This window comes from Cryptomeria japonica, chromosome 8, assembly GCF_030272615.1.
Source record: "Cryptomeria japonica chromosome 8, Sugi_1.0, whole genome shotgun sequence".
Classification (NCBI taxonomy): Eukaryota; Viridiplantae; Streptophyta; class Pinopsida; order Cupressales; family Cupressaceae; genus Cryptomeria; species Cryptomeria japonica.
In genome coordinates this window covers 442,049,543-442,073,721 of record NC_081412.1, presented here as the reverse complement: position 1 = coordinate 442,073,721, position 24,179 = coordinate 442,049,543, and the positions used below count along the sequence as shown (strand labels likewise).

The window sequence follows — 24,179 nt, the reverse complement described above, 5'->3', positions numbered from 1 at the left end:
TGATGCTCTAAGGTCTTTGCTTTTCTCATGGTAACAATTACTTCATCATAAACTTTCTTGGATTAATTTTCCTTTCCTTGCTCTTTTCTTTCCTTTCATGGTATCAGAGCAGGTTTCTAATCCTTGTTTTAAGTTAACATTGATGAAGGTTACCATTCTGTGGAGTTCACCTTGTTGGAGGCATTCTTGAGAGGAGAAGAAGTTCTTTTACTAATATTTTCTATTGTGCAGGTTTTGGTTTCAAATTTTAACTTTTTTTTCAAACTTGTTAACAAGTTTGCCTGCAGGTTTAATCTCCTATTCTAGTTAGTTTTTCTTAAAAAAGGGCTTTGGAAGGCTTGCCGCCAAAACTTCGGTGCTAACTTCTTTTCCTGCATACTTTAGATTTCATATTCATTTAGTTTGGAAGGTTTCCCGCCAAACTTAGTCTCCTTAATTTTTTTTTGGTCGGCTTGCCGCCAAAACTAATTTATCATTAAACTTCATTTCTGATTCACTTGCACATTTTAATTTTTTTTTCTTGCCTACAACTATTCTGATTCAATTTGTTTAAATCTGCCATTTAGTCCTAACATCTTTATTTGCAGGTGTTATTGATAAATAAAAAGGATAATCTTTATTTAAACTTAAATTTGTTGAGGATTAAACTCAAACTTAAATTTGTTCTTCCTATATGATTGTATCTGTTTTGTTTTTCAGTCATTGGACTGTGACTCTATTGTCCCTTTCAACCATACCGTGGCTATCATTTTGAGTTGTTTTAGATATTTTATAGTTTATTGTTAAATAAAATAAAAATTTAACTGCTGGCTATAAGTCTTGAATTCACATTGTGAAGACCAAAACAACTGCGCATCAATATTAATTTTTATGGTCTCTTAAGAAGGGTGGATAGTTTTTTATAACACAAATATAGTATGATAAGTGTATCGAGGCTCAAACACTGATATAAGAAAAAAAAAAAAATCAACTCTGTTAATGCATTCAATCCAGTTAAAAGATTCCTCTAGGAAAGACTGTTCATAATTTACAGTTCTCCACAGCATTGAGTACAATACACAAACAATAATTTTTACTAATATTGAGCTGATAAGTGGATAGATTCTGCACTGATATTACAGTGACATTAAATTTTTTTATTAAAAAAACTTGACAGTAATCCTGCGTTCTACTCTCCACCTGAAATTAGCGCAGTTAATATCTTCTTGTTCAAAAAAAAGGCTGAGGCATCGGCATTTTTTTTAAAAAAAATTTGTTATAAGGGCCTCAATCTGCTTTTGATCTGAAAGTATTTCTACAATATTACTGCCTATCATACTTAACGCAGATTAAAAAAAAAATTACTGTAAGTTGGATGTTTGATAAGAAAATCTGATTATCGCATAATCATTCTGAACAAAAATATACTGCTCACTTCATCACTGTATTATTCAATATTGTAATGCTGCAAGCAAATAGACACTAAGCAACCCTAGAAACTAAGCAAAAAAATATATTGTTAAATCTAAGCAACCCTAGAAACTCAGTTCTCCTCGCCATCTTTTTCATCGCTTTCAGTTGGCCGGGGTCGAACTCGTGCAGGGGTAGACTGAGCAAAACAAAAACCCAACATTACAATAACGATTTGCTCTTTTATTTGCCTTCTTGTGAAAGACAGGTTTTGTTTGGCCTCCTTAGCCTGATTGTTTTCGATCATACCGTCGTTTTCCTTGGGTTGCAAGACAACAACTAAAATAATACTGTCCTTGCCTTTCTTGTTCTGAGTAACCTTGTGCAAAGTGTGCTTTCTGCATGCTTTGTTTTTGCAGAAGGTTTTCTTAGTTTTTCGAACGTTCACCATTGCTCCTGCTGCGCTGAAAACAAAACGTTCACCATTGCTCCTGCTGCGCTGAAACCATTGTCTGACCGCCTCTGCTCGCTTCTACCTCTTCTTCAGTTTGCAGTAACGGCTCTGCAATCATTTTCCCGCCTTCTCACAAGTTTAAAAGTTTTTTTTAAAAAAAAAACTTATTTTATTTAAATTAAGTTTACCCTTGTATTTTAGTTTATTTTCAATAAAATTTAAAATAAAGTTTAGTTTAATATTAAATTTTATTAAACTTTTATTTCTTTAAAAAAAAAAGAGAAATTTTTTTAATTTAAATAGTTTTATTTTGTTATTTAAAGTTTTTTTTAAAGTTTGCTTCAATAAATTTAATTTTACTATTAAGGATTTGAAAACAATATTTTTTGTTAACTAGTTTTGTAAATTGTTATTTTTAAAAAAAAGTTATTATTGAATTTCTAAGTTCAATTCTTAATCAAGGAGGTTAATTTTTATTTTTATTTTTAATCAAAGGGGTAATTTTTTTTACAAACTATTATTTTTCTATCATGTCTACATTAATTCCAGAAATTAAATTAAATAGTTCCAATTATCATTCTTGGAAAACACATATCTCGTTTATTTTTCGTTTCAAACACCTTTTGGATGTTGCGACTGATAAAACTTTTGAACCCGCTACATCTGCTCCTCAAGCCGACCTAGATAGATGGAAGGCTCAAAATGAGGAAGCACTTGGTTTAATTGGTATTTCAATGGTTCCTGATTTGTATGTTTTAATTGGAAATTGTACAAAAGCGCATGAAGCTTGGGAAATTTTAAAAACAACTTATGATAGCTCAAATGAATCCCGAAAAATTCAACTTCAAGATCAACTTGAAGATCTAAGGTATACGGATTTTAAAACTATGGATGAATTCTTATTAAAGTTTGATTCTGTTAATAGTCAATTAACTGGTTTAGGAGTTACTCTTGGTGATTTACGTTTAATTCATCTTATTCTTAAAAAATGTCTTCCTCGTCAATTTCAACAATTTATTACAAATATTCATGCTCAACTTGCTATTCCTAGCTTAGCTACTCAATTAACATATGATATTTTTCGTAATTTATTGCGTCAAGAGGAAGCTAAATTAATTCAATTTGGTACTCTTAAAAGTAGTGAACATGCTTTTATGTCTAAAAATCAAAATCATAATAATACTTTTAGATCCAATAATAATAAACATAATCATAATCATAATAATAATCATAATAATAATCACAAATCTTCTAATTATCAATCTCATTCTAAATCCTATCATAATAATTCTCATAATAATAATCATAATAATAATCACAATAATCAAAGGAATAATTCTCAAACAAGACCCCATTGCACATATTGTGGGAAAGATGGACATATTACTAATAATTGTTTTAAGAAACAAAATGGTAAAAAGCCCATGAATCAAAATAATCAAAATAATCAACATAAACCTCATTATAAGAAGGGTAATAATAATGGTAATTCATCTCGTCATGCATTTACATGTACTTATAATGTTTCTCAACCACTTGAGTGGATTATTGATCCTGGTGCATCTCAACATGTTACTTCTCATAAAGAATGTTTTGAATCTTTGCATCCCGATACTTCTAATATTCCTGTTCAATTAGCTAATAATCATAGTTGTAAAGTTGAAGCTATTGGTGATGTGAATGTTCCTAATGGGAAATTACATGATGTTCTTTATGTTCCTGAATTAAAATCAAATTTGATTTCAGTTCCTAAACTTTGTCAAGATTATAAGATTAACTTTTATAGGGGCATATGTTATATCATTGATCCAAACACTAATCAAGTTATTGCTACTGCTACAATGGATAGTGATAACCTATTCAAGTTCTATGAATTTGCTCCTCCAAAGTATTCTTTGCTTACTACTGTTGATTTTACTATATGGCATGAAAGACTTGGCCATCTCAATTCTGATTATATTTCACTAATGCAAAAAGCAAATATGGTTGATGGATTGCCTACTATTGTTCCTTCTTAAATTGTTTGCAATGGTTGCATGAGTGGTAAGATGCATAGGGAACCCTTTCCTCATGGTCAATCTTGGAGGGCATACACTAAATTGCACCTCGTTCATAGTGATCTCTTGGGTCCCATGGAGAATCCCTCCATCCAAGGTTCAAGGTATGCACTTACCTTTGTTGATGATTTTTCAAGGAGAACATGGATATATTTCCTTCATAGTAAGGATCAAGTGCTTGATGTGTTTATTGAATTTCATATGTTTGTAGAAAGGCAATCTGGTTCTAAAATTAAGATTCTTCGTACTGACAATGGAAGAGAATATGTCAATAATGCATTTAGTGCTTATTTGAAATCTTTTGGAACTAAACATGAGCTTACCGTTCCTTATACACCACAACAAAATGGTGTGGCAGAACGGAAGCATAGGACAATTGTTGAAATGGCTAGATGTTTATTGCATGCTAAATATGGATTACAAGTTTTGGGCTGAAGCTATGGCTTGTGCAACATATTTAATTAATAGAACACCTACCAAAGCCTTAAAGGATAAAACTCCTGAAGAAGCTTGGTCTGGTAGAAAGCCTAATTTGCAGAATTTAAGAATTTTTGGTTCCATAGCTTATGTTCACAAACCTAAGGAGAAAAGAAAAAAATTAGATGCTAAATCTTCTCCTTTTATTTTTGTTGGTTATGATGAAAATACTAAAGGTTATAGAGTTTACAATCCTATTACTAACAAGGTAAAAGTTGCAAGAGATGTTTGTATTGCAGAAAAAGGCATTCATGATTGTTCTAAAGTGAAGGATGATGAACTTGGTCAAACCAAAGTTGTGCTTGTGGAGGACCAACCTCCTTCTCTTAACCCTACTCCTAATGCATCTCTTTCTATTCCTTCTAGTGATAGTGATGATGATAATAATAACTCTACTCCTCATGACTCTTCTTCTAGTGATGAATCCATTACTTCTAAAAGAAGACCTAAATGGTTTAAATCTTTAATTCAAGATAGTGATGAATACTTAGCTAGAATGGATAAACTTCAAGCTAGGAGAGTTAATTATTGTAATTATGCTTTAATGACTACTATTATGAATTCTAATGATCCTAAAACATTTGATCAAGCAAAAAATCAACCACATTGGCAAAAAGCAATGAAGGAAGAATATGATACTCTAATTTCTAACCAAACTTGGGATTTAGTTCCCTTGCCTCATGGTAAAAATCTTGTTTCTTGCAAGTGGCTTTATAAAACTAAATTGAATGCTAATAATCAAGTTAGTAAATTTAAAGCTAGATTAGTTGCTAGAGGTTTTCCTCAAATTGAAGGCTTAGATTATAATGAAACTTTTGCTCCTGTTGCTAAAATGCCTACAATTAAACTTGTGCTTGCTTTAGCTTCTAGAATGAATTGGCCTATTCACCAAATGGATGTTAAAAGTGCTTTTCTTAATGGTGATTTACATGAAGAAATTTATATGTCTCAACCTCCTGGTTTTATTAAAGAAGGTAATGCACACTTAGTTTGTAAATTAAAGAAATCAATTTATGGATTAAAGCAATCTCCTAGGGAGTGGTATGCAAAGATTAATGAATTCTTTCTTTCTCAAGGCTTTATTAGAAGTAAAAATGATCCTAACTTGTATATTAAACATAGTGAAGATGATATTATAATTATTATCTTGTATGTAGATGATTTGATTCTTACTTCAAGTTCCAATACTTTGATTTCTGATATTAAGTTTCAACTTAATCAAAAATTTCAAATGACTGATTTAGGTCTTTTACATTATTTCTTAGGAATGCAAATTTGGCAAACCTCTAAAGGAATTTTCTTATCTCAAAGTAAATATGCTCAAGATCTCATAGATAAATTTAAAATGAATGATGCTCATCATGTTTCAATTCCTATTGAATTAGGCACTAAGTTAATGCTTGATATGCAAACTCCTCTTGTTGATCCTACTTTGTATAGACAATTAGTTGGAAGTTTAAATTATTTAACTCTTACTAGGCCCGATATTGCTTATAGTGTTGGTTTGGTTTCAAGATTCATGTCTAAACCTCAACAAACACACTTTAAAGTTGCTAAAAGAATTTTAAGATATATTAAAGGAACAATTAATGTAGGTTTGTTTTATGATGCAAATTCTGATTTTACTTTAAAAGGTTTTACTGATTCCGATCTAGGTGGAGATCCCAATGATGGGAAATCTACTTGTGGTTATTGTTTTTTTGTTGGTTCAGGAGCAATTTCTTGGAATAGTAAAAAGCAACAATCTACCTCTCTTGGATCCACTGAAGCTGAGTACAAAGGATGCACTAATGCTTCCAAAGAAGTCTTGTGGCTTAGAAGACTACTTGAAGATTTGGGTCTACCTCAACATGAGCCAACTCCATTGTATTGTGACAACCAAAGTGCCATTGCCTTGGCTAAAAATCCAGTTTTCCATGCAAGGACAAAACACATTGCTCTCCAACACCACTTTATTAGAGAACAAATTGAAGACAAGCAAGTTTCACTCCTCTATTGCAAGGGGGAAGACCAAGTTGCAGATATTTTGACCAAGCCACTTTGTAAAGAAAAGTTCCAATTTCATTGTAAAAATCTTGGGTTACAACCCATTGAAGGGTTTGATGTAAGCTCCCCAAGTAAAGCTTAAGGGGGGGTGTTAGAATATTTAATCTTTACTTAGCTTAGGTTTATTTTTATTTAGTTTAGGATATTCCTTTGGAATTCCTACATGTAATTTGTCCTCTAGTACATGTGTGAGGACAAGTCATTTCTTTTATTTTCCTTTATTAAGGAATATTAGATTTCCTCCATAAGAGGATGTGGACACATGGCACACACATTTTATGAATGGTGGCATTCATAGATTTGGGAGTTACTTTGTAACTCCTCTCCTCATCTCTATTTAAGAGATGCCTCCTCTCTCATTTCTTCTTAATGACAATATTGTAAAGAGCTTCTTGCTCTCTCTCTCTCTCTCTCTCATTTTTAGGCATTGCCTCATTCATAATATCACAAGGGGTTTTTCTTTGCTTTTCCCCTTTCAAAAGTTCTTGTGCCTCCTTCTTCACATTTGGGTGATGCTCTAAGGTCTTTGCTTTTCTCATGGTAACAATTACTTCATCATAAACTTTCTTGGATTAATTTTCCTTTCCTTGCTCTTTTCTTTCCTTTCATATATATATATATATATATATATGGATATTTATAAATGTATATACATGGTTATTTGATGAAATTCTGTTGTTAATGATTATCAGATTTAAATAATGAATTTATGTGTGTGTGTATATGTCTAAATATATAATGATATAGTTTTTGGAGGTATAAGTTGATGTTAGTGATGATAAATTTGGAGATTAATTATGTTGTTTTGGGAAATTGTAATAAAATATTGATTTTAAATTACTTTAGCAATTATAGTCAAATTTATCATTTTTAATTAGTTGGAAAAGAAAATTAGAGTAATTATTGACTTTTGAACTATAAAGTGCTTTTATGTTTCTTAAAAGATCGTTTGGGAATTTATAGTGCAATTGGAATTTGTTTTCAGTCATGTGTGAATTGAAAACTTAATGGCTTAATTTTGTTTAAAGGGAAAAAAATATCGTATGTATATGAGTATATTTGAAATCAAGTATTTTTGCCAAGTCAACTTGGTTGATGTCGACTTTGGTTTTCTTATTCATTCCCTCTTTGTGATCTTGTCTTAATTTTGTTTGAATGCATGTGTGTATTCATGAAATTTTCACTCCATGGGAGTATTCTAGTGTTTTTATGAAAAGGGACATTATCCTCGTGCCTATGTTTGTCTTTGATTGAATGTAAGTTATTTTTGCAAGCCATTTAGTGTGAAGTTTGACCCTTCTTGTTTTTTTTATCCTCTTTGTGGTCTTGGCATGTGGGGAGATCAAATTGTGTATTAACTCCAATTGGTTATACCTTGGTATAAGGGATTTGAGTAACCAAGTGTATCATCCAGTATGATTGATCTTCCTTTTGTGGAATTGGGTTTTGTTATGCCTTGGAGTCCCTTGGGTTGTGTGATGTCATAAGAGAGAGTGGGTTTTGAGTGGGGGCAGCGCCCAAAGAGGTTAGCAGGATAACCCCTCGAAAGTTTGTTAAGAAAGTGATAACCTAATAATATACTAGGAGGTTTGGTAGTTCAAACATTAAATAAGATTAATTGTGCCCCGCTCATGGTTGAGTGCTTGTACAAGCTTAGGATGTAGTGGGAAGGCCTGTAATGGCAAACCAACTACCTTGTCCTCAAGAAAGGTTTTTTGGGGTCCACATGAGTTATGGATGGGGGCCGGGGGTTCGGGAGAGGCTACCAGTATAACCCAGGATGGGGGCTAGGGCCTATGGAGGCCTACTAGGGTAACCCATACTAGCTATGTGATGACACTCTTTACTTATGTGTACTAATGTGCAGTCTTGTGTTGATTTTGCTTGGAGCACTATTGTGGGAGTCATATCTATATGTTTATGCTTTATGTGCATACTCGATATTCATGTTAGACCGTGGGATGCTTACTTATGGATTGCAAGGAATTAGTTTTGCAGGTTCTCCAGTTGTTCTTTTGTATTTATTCCATTCCATGTTTCAGATGGATCCTTTTGTTCTTCTTGGATCATTCATGTATCTCTTAGACCCTATGTGGTCATATGTATCATTTGTTTATGTACGCCTTGATGTCAGGATGTAATTGATGTAAACCTTATGTATTTTTCATCTTTTATTTAATAGAATGGTCTTGCACTTGAAGTAGACCCGAAGACGTAGCCGATTAGGGGTGAACTATGTTATCAATTTGTGTTGTATTGTGTATGTGTTCATCTAGTTCCTTTTAATTTTGGATGTATGAATGACATTATGGTTAAATTGTTTAATGTAATTTAGGTGATATCCATCTTAATTGTATGTATGAGGTTATTAATGAAATGCAATAATATGGAATATGATGAATGTAGCTTAGTGATGTAATGTAACTAATGGCAAATGCATATATATTTAATCATGCTTAGTTTAATCTCTTAATGAATTTAGTTGCTATGTTCATGTCATAATCATTCTATCATGAGTTGGTTTAATCAATCTCATTGTTAATTGGATTAATTAACCTTAATGTTCATTAGATTAAATGAGTTATCTTCGTTGGAAACCCTTTAGAAGTTTAAGTAAAGTCTTCCGCTTGTGCAAATGTTATTGCAATGTTTAATTTTATGCATCTTTAAGCTCATTAATGTTTAAAAAAAAAATATATTTGCACTCTTTTCGAGAGTTATAGTTGAATCCTTTAGGGTTTCTTGGCAGGGCATTACATATGTGTTGATCTCATTCCACATAGATTAAACCTAAGAAATAATTATATTTTATTTATTTGTGAAGGAAAATGAAGAGCAAGAATGCAAAAAAGGCAAAGAGATGATGCATTGAGATTAAATGAGTTTCCTACTTGCACACAATAGCACAAAGGGCTAACAAATTTGCCTAAATGCACGCATATATCCATTTACCATCTCCTACAAACGGTTTGGAGGTAAGCGACTCACCGACTTGATGGGTATTAGGAGGGAGATAAATCCATGGTTAATTCTTCTAAATCATTTACACATAAAATACATATCCAAAAAGTAGTTTATGAATTCACATATATAGGTAAGAAGAAATTACACAACATAAAGAAAGTGAGAGAAGGTGAAAACAAGGTGATTTTATTGATTAAGAGGCATTGTGTCTATTTACAATAGAAAAAATACAAGAGAAGAACTCTTATTTTTATTTTTGTTAGTGAAATAAAGAAAGGACCCTTTGAAAACGAAGACGTGAGACCTTTTTTGTTTTGGAAGTGGCACATTAAATTGTTAGAATATGTAGTAGGATGTAGAGAAACCCTAACCGCTGCTCCAATCGATGCAACATAAACATGTGGACAATGTGATCTGATAGACTAAGGCATAAGAAATATTCTTCATCTATGGCTTGCTAGTAGATCAAATATACCCAAGAAATTTGTTGAAAATGTAACTTGATAGCTGGTGGGTGTTGTAAATGTATTAATGGTATTACAAAGTGGTTAGTGGAAGAAATGAATACTTCATTGCAAAAATCATATTGTCTAGAGTGGCCTTTGTTGCTTATCAACAATCGACATCAACAATTGAACTAGTTTTGAGAAACATGTTGGACCATGTAATGAGCCTTTTTGAAGAAGTCCCTTGTTTCCCCAAAGAAGGAACTACCAAGGTAAGATAACATGTATTTTGTATTAAATATTTTTATTTTTCTTTTATTTCACTCGTAATAAGAAATTGTTTATTTAGCAATAATAATCATGTTTTCTACAATACCCATGAATAGAGAGAAAAATAATAACGTGGTTGATGTCCTATGAACCCTTAGATCTTTGATTTGATGACTTATCGAAGATTGAAAATTATTGACGAATATCTATGTCAACTAACCAACCATCTAATTTGAACTCATCAATTAATATGTAAGATTGTTTACCGATGACTCCCAAAATGAGTGCTCTAGATTCTAATACAAAACTGATCATGTTTGAAAACCCCTATATAATATTTTTTGTATTATATTTACGTTGAATGTGTTGCTCTTCTTCTTTATGTTCCTATATTTTGTAGGCTTCTCTTTCCCCTACCCCACCTTTTTTTAATCTATATTTAGGCAGTCTTAGTTTCGACGTATACAATGTGTTGATCTCTTCTAGAGCGGCTCCTAAATTTGGACAAAATTTACGTCGATTAAACCTCTGAAGAAGAAGAGGAATCATGGGATGGCTGGTCTCATCAATAATGTTACAAATTCCAGTCCAAAATTGACGGTGATTCCACTATAATTCCACTCTATAAATTCCGACTTACCCACAACATTTTTCTTCACAACAGAAAAAGAAAATGGCAACGGCAATGAAATTGGTGTTAATAATAGCATTGGCTGTTTTGGCATTGGCAGTGGGTATGTCGAATGCAGAGCCTCCTGAGAGTGATCCGTGTAGGGTGCCTGGAGCTATTCTGTGCAGGGACGATAATATTTGTCTCACACAGATCTTTGGCTTATGCTGCGAAATCGGACGTTGTGGTCCAGGTGTGGGATTTTGCTGTTAGTCACTGTTTATCAATCCCTTTATTTGCTCATGCAATCGGACGTTGCTGTTTTAATCTTATCACAGAGAAACAACTTCAACTTTCTCAAATAAATAATTGTTATGCTTTGGACATATTCAAAGTTGTTTATTATTCCTTAATTGTGTTTTATATGGTGGGAATCATTAGAGAGTAAAAAATATGATTTGCTTGGATGCAATAATGTCATAGAATTCCACTGATTTGTAGGGAGTAAAACAGCAAAGGTTTGTCTAGGTATTATGTAGAATCTTTTTATATTAGAAGTCACTCACATTAGAGTTATCTATTATTGAATAAATTATTCAAGTTAGAAGAAAATCAAATTATTGTAATCTTGAATGTATGATGTCTTTTATCAATTGCGAGCATGTATGGTTGTCTACCTAAACCTGATATCTTGTTTTCTTAGAATGATCATAGATAAAAGAGAAATGGTCAGTTTAGGCTTGTAGAGTCAATCAAAATTATGCATAAACAATTGATCAGATTCTTATTCAAGTAGATGAGAAACTTTACATTCTTGTCAAACTAAAGAAGTGACCATAAATGGTGAATTAAATTAGGAATATTAATATTGTTACTACTCATTAGATTGAATTGAATTAGGAAAAATAATATTGTGCTTAATGTCCTATGAACCATTAGATCTTTGATTTGATAGCTTATCGGAGATTAAAAATTCTTTACAAATATCTATATCACAAGTAACAAGCTGCATAAAGGGGATCAAGGGGGTCGAACCCTCGACTCCCGCAATTGTCTCCAAACCGATCAAGCCATGAGTATTTCAGGTTTAGTTAGGGCCTTGTTTATATTTAAAAAATATAAAACCCAAAAAGGCTAAAAAAATACAATGCTTGTTAAGTAAGCCAAAAATAGCATATAGCTCCAAATAATATGTAAGGACCGGGTTTTGTGGGGATATATTTTTAAAAGATTATTAAGATTATATTGTAAGCACAAAATTATAAGGGCCATTGTTTTTAAAGCGGTAGGTTCATTTTTGGATGTAAATGGGAAATAGGGAAGATTTTGTAAATATCATATGGTTATAGACCATATTAGGCAAAATTTGTGTATAAAAAGAGGGGTAAGTGGAGACTTTGAGGGAGTAATGAATGGTGATTGAATGGGTGATATAATTCTTTTGGAGAATAAAATTTTTTTAGGAGTTTGCTTGTGATAGTGAATTGTTCATCTTAGTGCATTGGGAGCTTGAAGTCAAGCTTGTTGTAGTGGGGAGAAGCACTGTTGTAATTCATTATCATCTGAGGGGACGTGAGGAAACTTGTAACAAGTTGAAGACCCTGTAATCATTTTTTTGGAGCATAATCAAGGATCAGTCACTCTGTTGGAGAGGGACCTAGAGACGTAGTTGTTTGGTGAACTCCATTATCAACTCGTGTTTCCTTGTCTTCTCTTCTTTCTCTGTTGTTGATTCGTTGTTCAATTATTGTGTCGTTTATTTAAGCATTTCAATTTCAATTTTAAGGCATTCAATTTAATCATTTTATAAGTTAACAACTCACATGAAACTGTCATAGATCCTAATAATTATAGATCATTGTTGTTAGTGTTAATCAATCCCTTTATTTGCTACAATGGGACATTGCTCTTAATCTTATCATAGAGAAACACTTGAACTTTCTCAAATAAATAATTTATTATGCTTTGGACCTATGCAAAGTTTATTATTATTATTTAATTATGTGGGTAGAGAGATTGTTGTTGAGGAATTTTATCTATAGTTGTTAATTGTTTTTTTTCCAATGCTTATCAAGCCTTTTCACAAATCTATCTAGTGCATATTATGAAATCATTTCTATCTTTTAAAGAGAGATGGAGTATGTTTTTCTTTTTTTTGCTTTGTTTTGTCACTAGATTTAAAAAGGAAAGAGATCATTTTAGAGAGGAAGAATAGGTAGTCATAGCTATGAACAATTTCATTTGTACATGGTTATTAATTGGGTCATGTAATATTTTATAGATTCATCCTTGAAAGATCTGTCATTCAATTGTAATGTTTGTTAACTGGATTGCATACTTAGCACGAATCTTTGCATAAACACTTGTAGCTATAACATATGTAAATATCTACAATGATGCACTTTTATCTATATTCTCTATCTTTTCTGATTATATGAGGCTTCTATCTCACTTAGGCAAGGAGGTTGTAGGGCATAAAGATAAAAAATTTATTCTTTTTTGTTCTGGATGGAATTTCTAATGTCTTTTCAATTAAGTTTGGTTGTCCAGTGTTTTAGATACCATTTCCATTCGCATTTGCAGTGTTGTAGATCTCCCTTAAAAAAAAACTTCCTCCTTTATCTAGTAATCTCTTTAAGATTCCCTTGGATGATCAATATTCACAATATTTTATATTTATTTTAGATCTAGTTTAAATTCTTGGTTAGTTGAATTTTTGAATAGTTCAGTTTAAAAGTTATCTTATACATTAAATCATATCATGTAATGGTGCAGTCTTTAAATGAGAATAATTAAATAAAAATTCTTACTTTGATGAACTAATTAGATAAAATTTAGAGTTTCATGGATTATTGTTTTATATTGAAGGAAATTAGAAATTTATGATTGTTGTTTGGGCATGGTTATTAACTTGATATCATTCTTGATTTATTGATATCAACTTGAAAAATATAAATTTCATAATATTAAATTATTATTCATTGTTACATTAAATTTGTGGACCAAATTGAATGGTTCTTACTTGCTAATAAGCTTGAACTATTCTTGACAACAATTAAGGAAAGATTGCAAATTTTAAATATGTATTTTATAAAGATACATTGGAGGGTTTAATAAAGAATTAGAATATCTTATTTAATTAATTGTATGATATACATTAAAAAGAAATCATAGATAAAAAAAATATAGCTATTGAAGAATTATATTTAAATCAAACACTTAAGATAAGACATGCAAGATTTGTAAGGAACCTTATACAAATAACAAGATACCACGTGTATTATCAAAACAAAATTAATTAAATAAAAAGGATTCCCTAACATACATGACTCATTACTTTGAATATTTCATTTAGAAGAAATTATTTTATAAATTAAATACATACCTATAAGTATTCATTTTTCCATTAGATTGATAAGTCAATATGTAGAAAGAAAAGAAAAGAAAACAATATATACTTTTTCAATGTAATTGTTAAAATACTTCATAAAATATAATCTTGTGGTTAATTAACATTTTATCAATACAAATTCATAGCATTCATTTAAAACTGCACCATCAACACTATTAGATCTAGTAAATTCTTATAATCAATATGCTTAATAAATTGATGTTTTAAATCAAGATGCTAAATAAACATAATGATATTCTCTAACACCATGATCCTCTAAAATGATAAAATAAAATAATAAATCTTGAATCGATGATAAAAAAGCTAATCAAAAGCTCCCTAACAAAGATAGTGCAAAATTGTCATTGTTAGACTAACATTAGGGAGATTTTTCTACAACTATATACCCATGAACATGGCAGATATAATAACTAGCTCTTGTACCTAAAGTAGGTTCAAGGGGTATGCCGAGAGTGAAATATAGTTTGGATAATATATTGGAGGGTACATTCTAGTGTGAATAATTATAATAAGTTATACAAATTTTCTTTATAATATACCACGTTTCTAAAATCCATGTAAAGGATTAACTTACAAAATCGATTAGATTGAATACATTTGTTGGTTACTGAGTTATTTTTGTAATCATTGTCACAATTCAAAAAATATACAACATTTTATATTATCAACCTCATTACGTTGTGAACTTAATCATCCATTCTTATCTTCCAAAATCTTTTTAATTGCAAACACAAATTTGGTTGTCCTTCCTCAAAACCTATAGAACATAAGAAATGATATATTTCGATGCCCATTTCATATTGATTATTGATATTTCCTTCTTCTAATTAATGTAGATTTCTAGCAAAAATAGTAATATTTCTAAAAGGTATCAGGGTGTGTACACAAAGATGGTGGTCAGAAAAGTGGACACCACCCAAAAAAAACTTGGAAAAATAGGCAGTGCGTACGCGATTTTAAAATTTCAAATTCCCACGTACGCGCTTAGGTTTGTTCTTCCCGAGCCTAGAAAAGGTAGCGCGTACACGCTAAGCTTAGGAAACTGAGCGCGTACGCACTACACCTAGGAAAATTAGCGCATACGCGCTGCTTATAGGAAAATGAGCGCGTACGCGCTAATAATCCTAGTAAAACCACGTATGCAATGCCTAATGAAAAAAGTTTTTAAAAAAAACTGGGTCCTCATTTACCTGAAAAGCGCATTTTTTACTTTCTTTTTTTCCCATTTTTTAAGCTAAACCGCAAAGGGGTGCGAAATTTGTCCTCAAGCTATGGATCAGGGTTAGTTTTTTTGTTTTTTTTTGTCTTTCTTTCTGGTTTATGCAATTTGTTTTACATTTTGAATTTAATTTCATTAATTTTGATTAGGTTTTTTCATTTTTTGTTTTAAAAACCAGATTCTTCTAATCCAGAACAAGAACAACCAAATGCACCTCCTGAAAACCCACAAGAACAACCAAATGCACCTCCTGAAAACACACAAGAACAACCCCCAATTCCTCCTTTTGACCGCACAGCCGAAACACAGGAAGAATTAATTAATCAGTTAGGGCAAAATACATCCAAAATCAATAGACTAATTGTAAAATTGAAAACTTCTGAACTTGACCATCATCAATCCCTCGCCACTAGCCTAGAAACATTAGCTAGTGGTGCCATAGTTGTTTCCACTGAAATTACCAAATGGGAAAGCTTTAGGGATAGGTGTCGTCAATTCTATGCCAATGGGCTATCATACGATGGAGTTAAAAACAAAAATATTTCTAAACAACAAATATGTGCCCTTTTTGTTGACCCCAAAACTGGTCAGTCATTACCTCCTAATGCAAAGAGGTTTCCCATACATTGGTGTACCAATGTGCAGATGAAGAATCTTTTTTAGCAAAGGTGGTGGATGGTCTTTGATGATCCACCTTGTAATAATTATGAGGTGCCATTATATTTTTTGAGAAAAAATATATTGTGAGTTTGTGCTCAATGTGTGCCCAAATTATTTTGACATGAGAGAGTTTCATGGTAGAGGTGGTGGCTCTACCCAAGATAGACCTGGAGCCTGTAGGCGATTAGCTGCGGAGAGTCGCCGCCCCCTAGAACCCAAACCCAAGGTGCATCAGGCTGTCCCATTAGAGCTGAAAGAGTTGATGGAGCTACAGACTCTTTAGGCGGCCACAACATTGACTGGTGCCATCATCCAGCATGGGACATCATTAGCACACCCTGTTGTATTGGATGATGAGCTGTTAGAGGGCAATAGAGAGCCCATCGAGCATATGTGTGTCAGTTGCTCGGGGATATGCTCGGGGATAGATGATGCAGCCAGTGCAGATGGATACTCATATCATCTATGCACGATTTGCGGTTGTAGATGTCAGGCTCACACGGTTGAGGATGTCGCACTGACAGATGAGTTGATGGACATGGTGTTTGTCCATGAGCCATAGACACAGGTGTGTTGATTTGAATTCATAACATTTTATTTATTAGTCACTTTAATTTTGTAATTACATAAATGAATTTTCATTTATACATCGATTTAAATTGAGAAAAATAATATGCATTTTAGGATGCAACAGTGGTATCCCATACACCTCCCCCAATTACCATAGCTGGAACTTCGACGCCTGAGGTATAAATTTTGTAACATGTTAAAATAGAATAGTACACTTTGAATTCAAAAAAATACATTGCCACTAACTATTTTTAATGCTTTGTCCAATTTCTGGTTTGTAGGTGTTGACAGGGGACGAAATGTCCTAGATTGATGACATCACGTTGTTGGCGATCAATTTTGGCCTACAAGGCTATACTGTTTAATTTATTATCTGTACTAATATCTCATGTTAATTTTCTATTTTTAGGGCACCCCCTCCGCATCTAGGGCTCATCCAAAGAAAAAGAATATCTCGAAGATGCCAAAACGTGTGAAGAAGGTAATTGAACACATTTTTAGTTGTACAATTGTTTGAAAATGTTGAAATCAAGTATTAGTTGCGGTTTGTAGATTGATTAGTGTTTTTTGTCTATTTTACATGTACAGTGGCCATTGAGCTTTGTGGATATGTTGAATGCACCTGATTCACCTGCGAATCAAGAGAGGGCGGAGGTATGTATCTCTACTTTATTTTCTTGATTTCATGATTATATGCACGCGTACATGTGAACTTGTGATATATTATAATCTTATATTTTTTCATACAACAAATATCTATACCTATTTCGTCAATGGAGAAACCTCCTCCTTGCACTGGAGAAGCATATCAGGACCTGGTACACTTTTGTTTGATATGTAAAATTAATTGTTTTCAACCTTCAATACTTATCATTATATTAATTATATTTAATCTTTGTACATTTTTTGTATAGGTAATAGCGACCGTTTCTACATCGATGGTGAGCCATCCTTAGTCCATTGGAGAAGCATCTGAGGCACAGGTACATCATTGTTCTCTATATTATAGCTTTTAAGTGTTTTTGATATATTTATGTTAGTACATTGTATTAATTGTACATTTAATCTACAATAGACTCCTTCACGCTACGACCATAACGTGGATCCATTTAAGTACGTCTTCAAGAAAACTCCTAAGAGTGACAAGGAGAGGAGAGCGAAGACATTAGCTCTTGGATCAGCCGATGAGGTAATCTACATTTCAATTGCAAAGGAATTAAAGTTAAATGCATAGTTATGATGTCAATTGTGAACTATTTTCTACAAAAGAATTCTAACTTGGCTTTTGAATTGTGGTTTTGCAGCCATCTACAGAACCGCGGACTACACCGAAGAGGCTTGATTTTGATGATCCACCAGAAGTTTAAGATCATATAGTGTTATTTTTGGTCATAGAATGACCAATACATATAGATATATTCTACATTTTTATTATATATCAATTTGGACATGGCATATGCCACATTTTTGTAATACTTGTATTGACTTGGCAGGCATGCCTTTTTTTATATATATAAATATTGATATTCGATCCAATAAATGTGTAATGAGTTCATTATTTTGTATTCATTGTATTTTGTGGTTGTCCTTTTATAAATTTAAATGAATATTTCTATATGTAATCAACAATATGAATATAAACAACAAAAATATATGATATAAAGCATTGCAATCGTGGAATATGATTTGATAAAATTTCTAAAATGTTGAATTAACCGTACAAAACTCCTTGTGATCAGTTCATTATTGTGTATTCATTGTATTTGGTGGCTGCCCTTTTATAAATTTAAATGAATATTTGCATATGTAATTAACAATATGAATATAAACAACAAAAATCGACAATATGAATTTAAACAACAATGTGTTGGTGCGAGAGCACCCTCACGCTCGCAATGGTCAAATTTTATTCCTCATGTGCACAAACCGATGTCACGAGTGCATCTAGGTGGGCATGTTTACGCTAGGCATGTCCTTGTCATGCATCCTAAAGCACTAGAACGTTGAGAGTCATACCCTACCGGTGAGATCTCTCAAGTGCCCTGAGTCCAAAAAATTGTCAAAATTTGACGGACTATTTCTTCCAATCCACAACACATACGGTCGATCTGTTTGATCCCATGGGGTTGCGTGAGGCTTGTCTACAATGGTCTATCTCAGTTTTCGACGACTCAAAGCCATTTTCAATTATTAGCATTTTTTCGCATGCTCAAAAAACCGTTAGTTGCTTGCAAGGAAAAGTTGCAAGATTGGCTAGAATTGATTATGTTCCTCGTGTGCACAAACCGACATTGCGAGCGTGTCCGGGTGGGCATTTTTATGCTAGGCATGCCCCTGTTGTGCATCCCAAAGCACTAGAACGTCGAGAGTCATACCCTACCGGTGAGATCTCTCAAGTGCCCTGAGTCCAAAAAATTATCAAAATTTGACAGACTGTTTCTTCCAATCCACGACACATACGGTCGATCTGTTTGATCTCGTGGGGTTGCGTGAGGCTCGTCTACAATGGCCTATCTCGGTTTTTGATGACTCGAAGCCATTTTCAATTAGTAGCATTTTTTTGCATGCTCAAAAAACCGTCAGTTGCTTGCAAGGAAAAGTTGCAAGATTGGCTAGAATTGATTATGTTCCTCGTGTGCACAAACCAACGTCGTGAGCGCATCCAGGTGGGCATGTTTATGCTAGGCATGCCCCTGTTGTGCATCCCAAAGCACCAGAACGTCGAGAGTCATACCCTACCGGTGAGATCTCTCAAGTGCCCTGAGTCCAAAAAGTTGTCAAAATTTGACGGACTGTTTCTTCCAATCCACGAGACATACGGTCGATCTATTTGATCCCATGGGGTCATGTGAGGCTCATCTATAATGGCCTATCTTAGTTTTCAACGACTTGAAGCCATTTTCAATTAGTAGCATTTTTTTGCCTGCTCAAAAAACTGTCAGTTGCTTGCAAGGAAAAGTTGCAAGATTGGCTAGAATTGATGTTGTTCCTCGTGTGCACAAACTGACATTGTGAGCGCATTCAGGTGGGCATGTTTACACTAGGAATACCCCTTTCATGCATCCCAAAGCACCAAAATGTCAAGAGTCATACCCTACCGGTGAGATCTCTCAAGTGCCTTAAGTCCAAAAAATTATCAAAATTTGACGGACTGTTTATTCCAATCCATGACACATATGGTCGATCTGTTTGATCCCGTGGGGTCGCATGAGGATCGTCTACAATGTCCTATCTCAGTTTTGGATGACTCGAAGCCATTTTCAATTAGTAGCATTTTTTCGCCTACTCAAAAAACTGTCAGTTGCTTGCAAGGAAAAGTTGCAAGATTGGCTAGAATTGATTTTGTTCCTCATGTGCACAAATCGACGTCGCGAGCGCATTTGGGTGGGCATTTTTATGCTAGGCATGCCCCTATCATGTATCCCAAAGCACCAGAACGTCAAGAGTCATACCCTACTGATGAGATCTCTCAAGTGCCCTAAGTCCAAAAAATTGTCAAAATTTGACGAACTGTTTCTTCCAATCCACAACACATACAATCAATCTGTTTGATCTTGTGGGGTCACCTGAGGCTCATCTACAATTGCCTATCTCAGTTTTTGACTACTCAAAGCCATTTTCAATTTGTAGCATTTTTTCGCCTGCTCAAAAAACCATCAGTTGCTTGCAAGGAAAAGTTGCAAGATTGGCTAGAATTGATTTTGTTCCTCGTGTGCACAAACTGACATCGTGAGTGCGTCTGGGTGGGCATGTTTACGCTAGGTATTCCCCTATCGTGCATCCCAAAGCACCAGAACGTCGAGAGTCATACCCTAGCGACGTAATGTAGAAGTTGCTTGACAACTTTTTTGACAATTTTTTTGACAACAATGACAATTTTTGCTCAAATTGTATGTAGTCTCAATCTATCACCCCTATGACCCGATAATGACTCAAATAATTATCCATGATTATACAAGAATCAAGAATGCTCATGATTGACCAGGGACACATCACATATACTCAAAACATAGTCACAAAACATTGTCACATATTATTCAAATCAGCTCTTGGCTATTTGATTATACAAAAAATTGTCTTACAAATAATCTCATGGGCTTTTATAGAAAATTTGGCATTACAATATATGTGATTCAGCTCATTGCCATTTTAATATACAAATCATCTCATGGGATTTTATACAAAATTTGGCATTACAATATGTGTGATTCAGCTCATCGCCATTTTAATATACAAAATTTGGCATGTACATATGTACAAATCAGCTCATTGCCACTTAAATATACAAAATTATGCCCCTAAACATGTAAAAATCAGCTCATGGGCATTTATATATACAAAAAATGAATATAGAACAATTCGTTGACGATTTATACAAAATTCTCAAAATCATTCTACTCTGAACCGTAGAATCAATCAAGTGAGCCTTCAGGATCGGCTCTAACCCGTATTGTGTCAAGTATTGCCTCGTGGTCAGATTCACGAACTTTCCATAAAATCTTGTTATGAGGTCTACCACAATACTTCATCAAGTGAATATTTGTTGCAACAACAAGGTTAGAGAAATGAAGAATATGTCTGTGTGTTTCAAAGTCCTCGAACAACCAAACATCAGAATTCTTGATAGGGTATCTCTGAAGCCATGTTCCTATCATGACAACAGACCCTATTGGGTACTCAATACCCTCTCCATCAATGATTGTGGTTGTCAATTTTCTTTTAGGCTCAACACAACGACACAAATAGTAATATGTTCCTTCTTCATTGTTCTCTTCTGCAACAACTGCATACACATGACCTGCATTTTATAAAGTGTTAATTAATAACAAAAATAAAGTATGATGTACAACAAAATGAACCAAAAAGAATACTTGCAAAAAAATTAACTCAAAAAAATCACCTGAATCCACTAGGTCGAATAAATGGTCAAAATCCATTGATGTCTCCATCTGGCTCAATTGTAGTGCTTTGGGAATTTGATATGAATCAATGGGAACCAATGGTCTACAAGACCATTTGTCAACCCACTCCTTTGATTCACATTCTTCCCACAAACAATACATGCATGAAGAGCAAAAACACACCATCTGTCTCGCATAAATTACTAGTGAACTTGAATTTGAACTCATAAATGAGTGCATGTCACTCGATCCTGTAACTGTATAACAATCTAGATAGTTTTCAATGTTAGATTCAGTAATCAACCAAAAATATCTACGAACCAATGACATACCTGGATTACCTGGACCCATCATAGACTTACACCATCACACAACTGTTTCTACATCTACCAACTCAGCACCACCTTCGTACTTCAATTCTTCCCTGGCTAGGGCTCTTTTCACACATGCTCCTACACCATCATGCTCTCCCTTACCATGTCCAGCCTCAGTGAAATTCCAAAAATGTTGTACACCGCTTGTCACATGCATCCTTGTTAGCCAATAAAACATCCTTGCATTCTTCAATTGTGCGGTGCAATTATCTGACCATATTAAGTGTCCGTTGTATCATATGTTCCTTTCCCTTAAACTATCATAGAAAAATTTAAATCATCCTTGTACAAACTCAAATAAATGAGTACGATCATCACTTATGTAGAAGTGATACTCTCTTACAACCTTTCTATCCTCCTTTGTGTTATCATCTGCATGCATGAATGCTATGTGTACAAAAATAGAAACTTGTGTAGAGTGATAATACATGGATTGCACTTCATTTTGAGGTTGTAGAGTATAATTTTCAGTGAAATCAATGATAGAGACAATGGTGCCAAGAGGAAATGTGTCCTTACACAACTTGAATTGCTCATCTAACCATCGAGCTCTATGTGTATGCATTATGTACTCATAAACTAGTTTCTCTTGAAACATTTTCATAAATTGAGCTACACATATATCATTTTTCACTAGCTCACATCTCTTCAAATCTTTTCCATCTTTAACTCCATATGTGACTGTCTTGTATTTTCCAAAAGAAACTAGTTTCGTACCAATTTCATGTGTGCTCTCCAAATGTATGCATCTTGGTAAACGTTGCAAACCACCACATATAGCACAAGAACCTTCCAAACAAGGCATCTTATAATAAATGCAACCATCATGTCTATTACATAACACACTTGAAATAAATTCTCTTGCCGACTTAGGAGGTGCTTGTATATTACATTCCTACAAAACATCGTTAGTGTGCAAAGTAGAACAAATATGATGAAAAATATCATAATGCATGGAAAATTCAATATGCATCCTACAACAACACGTGGTGCGTACATGATTAATCTTAATATAAAAATGTTTTGCCATTTCAAAAAATCTTTGAGAAATTTTTATTTGAGGAAACTTTTGAAGGAATCTTTCATAAAATTTAGTTTGAGTCATATCCAAATAGTGTTTTGCATGTGGCTCATGATTTTTAGACCCAATTCACCTTCTAACAACATCTCTTTGGTTGGGTGATACTCTTGTGTTGTCATGCCAAAAATTTTCAATTAATGTTTTTAGTGCATCTACAACAACCTTGTCTTTGCGTGGTAGTCTACCCGAGAATGCCCAAAGAGAATTATTGTTAGGTTCCTCTATTTGTTCTCACCTCTTTAATGCTTTACTTAATGTTGTTCTACTAACGTTCAATGACTTACTTGTTTTTCTTATCAAATGATCTTTTTTTTATTTTCTTGCTCATTATGGTTGATGTAATGACACGTCGAGTAGCATTAGAATCTTTACTACATGATTTTGAACCAATAGATTGATATGCATCAAATAGATTTCTGACAATAGTTCTTTCACTATTACTTTCATATGATCTTAGGCCTAGAATTTTCATTGTCTCTCTAAAATTCAAATTTTTAATCATTTGAACAATTAATTGACATCTTGCAGTTTGATTTAAGTTTTTAAAATTGTTTTGCCATATTCTTTTAACCATTCTCCTACAAGTTCGTTCATTCATTTTATTGGGCATTGACTTCAATATATTCTCATCAATGTCAATTAGATACTTTGGTTTCCTATGAATGACTCTAGGAGGTGTTAACATCGGTGCATTATGTACATTCAATTCATCAAGTAGAGAAGGTGTAATATGTTCATCATTTAATTGATTATTCAATGCGGTATCTTCTTCAATAGCATTAGGTTCAAACGGTAACTTATCAAATGTTTCTTCTTCAATTGCATTAGGTTCAAATAGTAAATTATCAAATGTTTCTTCTTCAATTGCATTAGGTGCATTATATTCATTTGGCAAATCGAATTGAGATGTTGAGGTTGACATACCTTCTTCTCCCATTGTTCGTACGTCATGCAATTTCTTCATACGCTGCCTTTGTCTTTCCTTTTGAGCCTCTTGTTGTTCCATCGTTCCTCGCTTGTTCTTTCCCATGGTTGAGATCAGTTGACCTAAATAGAATCATATTACATATATATGTAAAGAAAAGTTCAAAAAAAAAACAATAACCATAAGTATGCATCTTATCACTATTTTTTGGAATCAAACTATTAAACAATCACAATTTAATCATTTGAAACCATGCAAAAACAAAAAACTAATAAAAAAAACAATTCAATCATTTGAAATCATGCAAAAAACAAAAAATTCACT

At 33.2% G+C, this 24,179-nt stretch overlaps 1 protein-coding gene across 1 annotated transcript in view; it reads left to right on the top strand.

Annotated features, from left to right (window-relative positions):
* Positions 1-10,776: 10,776 nt before the first annotated feature.
* The window catches only part of LOC131857711 (secreted RxLR effector protein 161-like), a 27,605-nt gene continuing 14,202 nt past the window's right edge, over positions 10,777-24,179 (top strand). The window contains exon 1 of the mRNA XM_059210414.1: positions 10,777-10,981. Within this exon, the coding sequence (XP_059066397.1) occupies positions 10,777-10,981 (205 nt within the window). The remainder of the gene's footprint in view (positions 10,982-24,179) is intronic.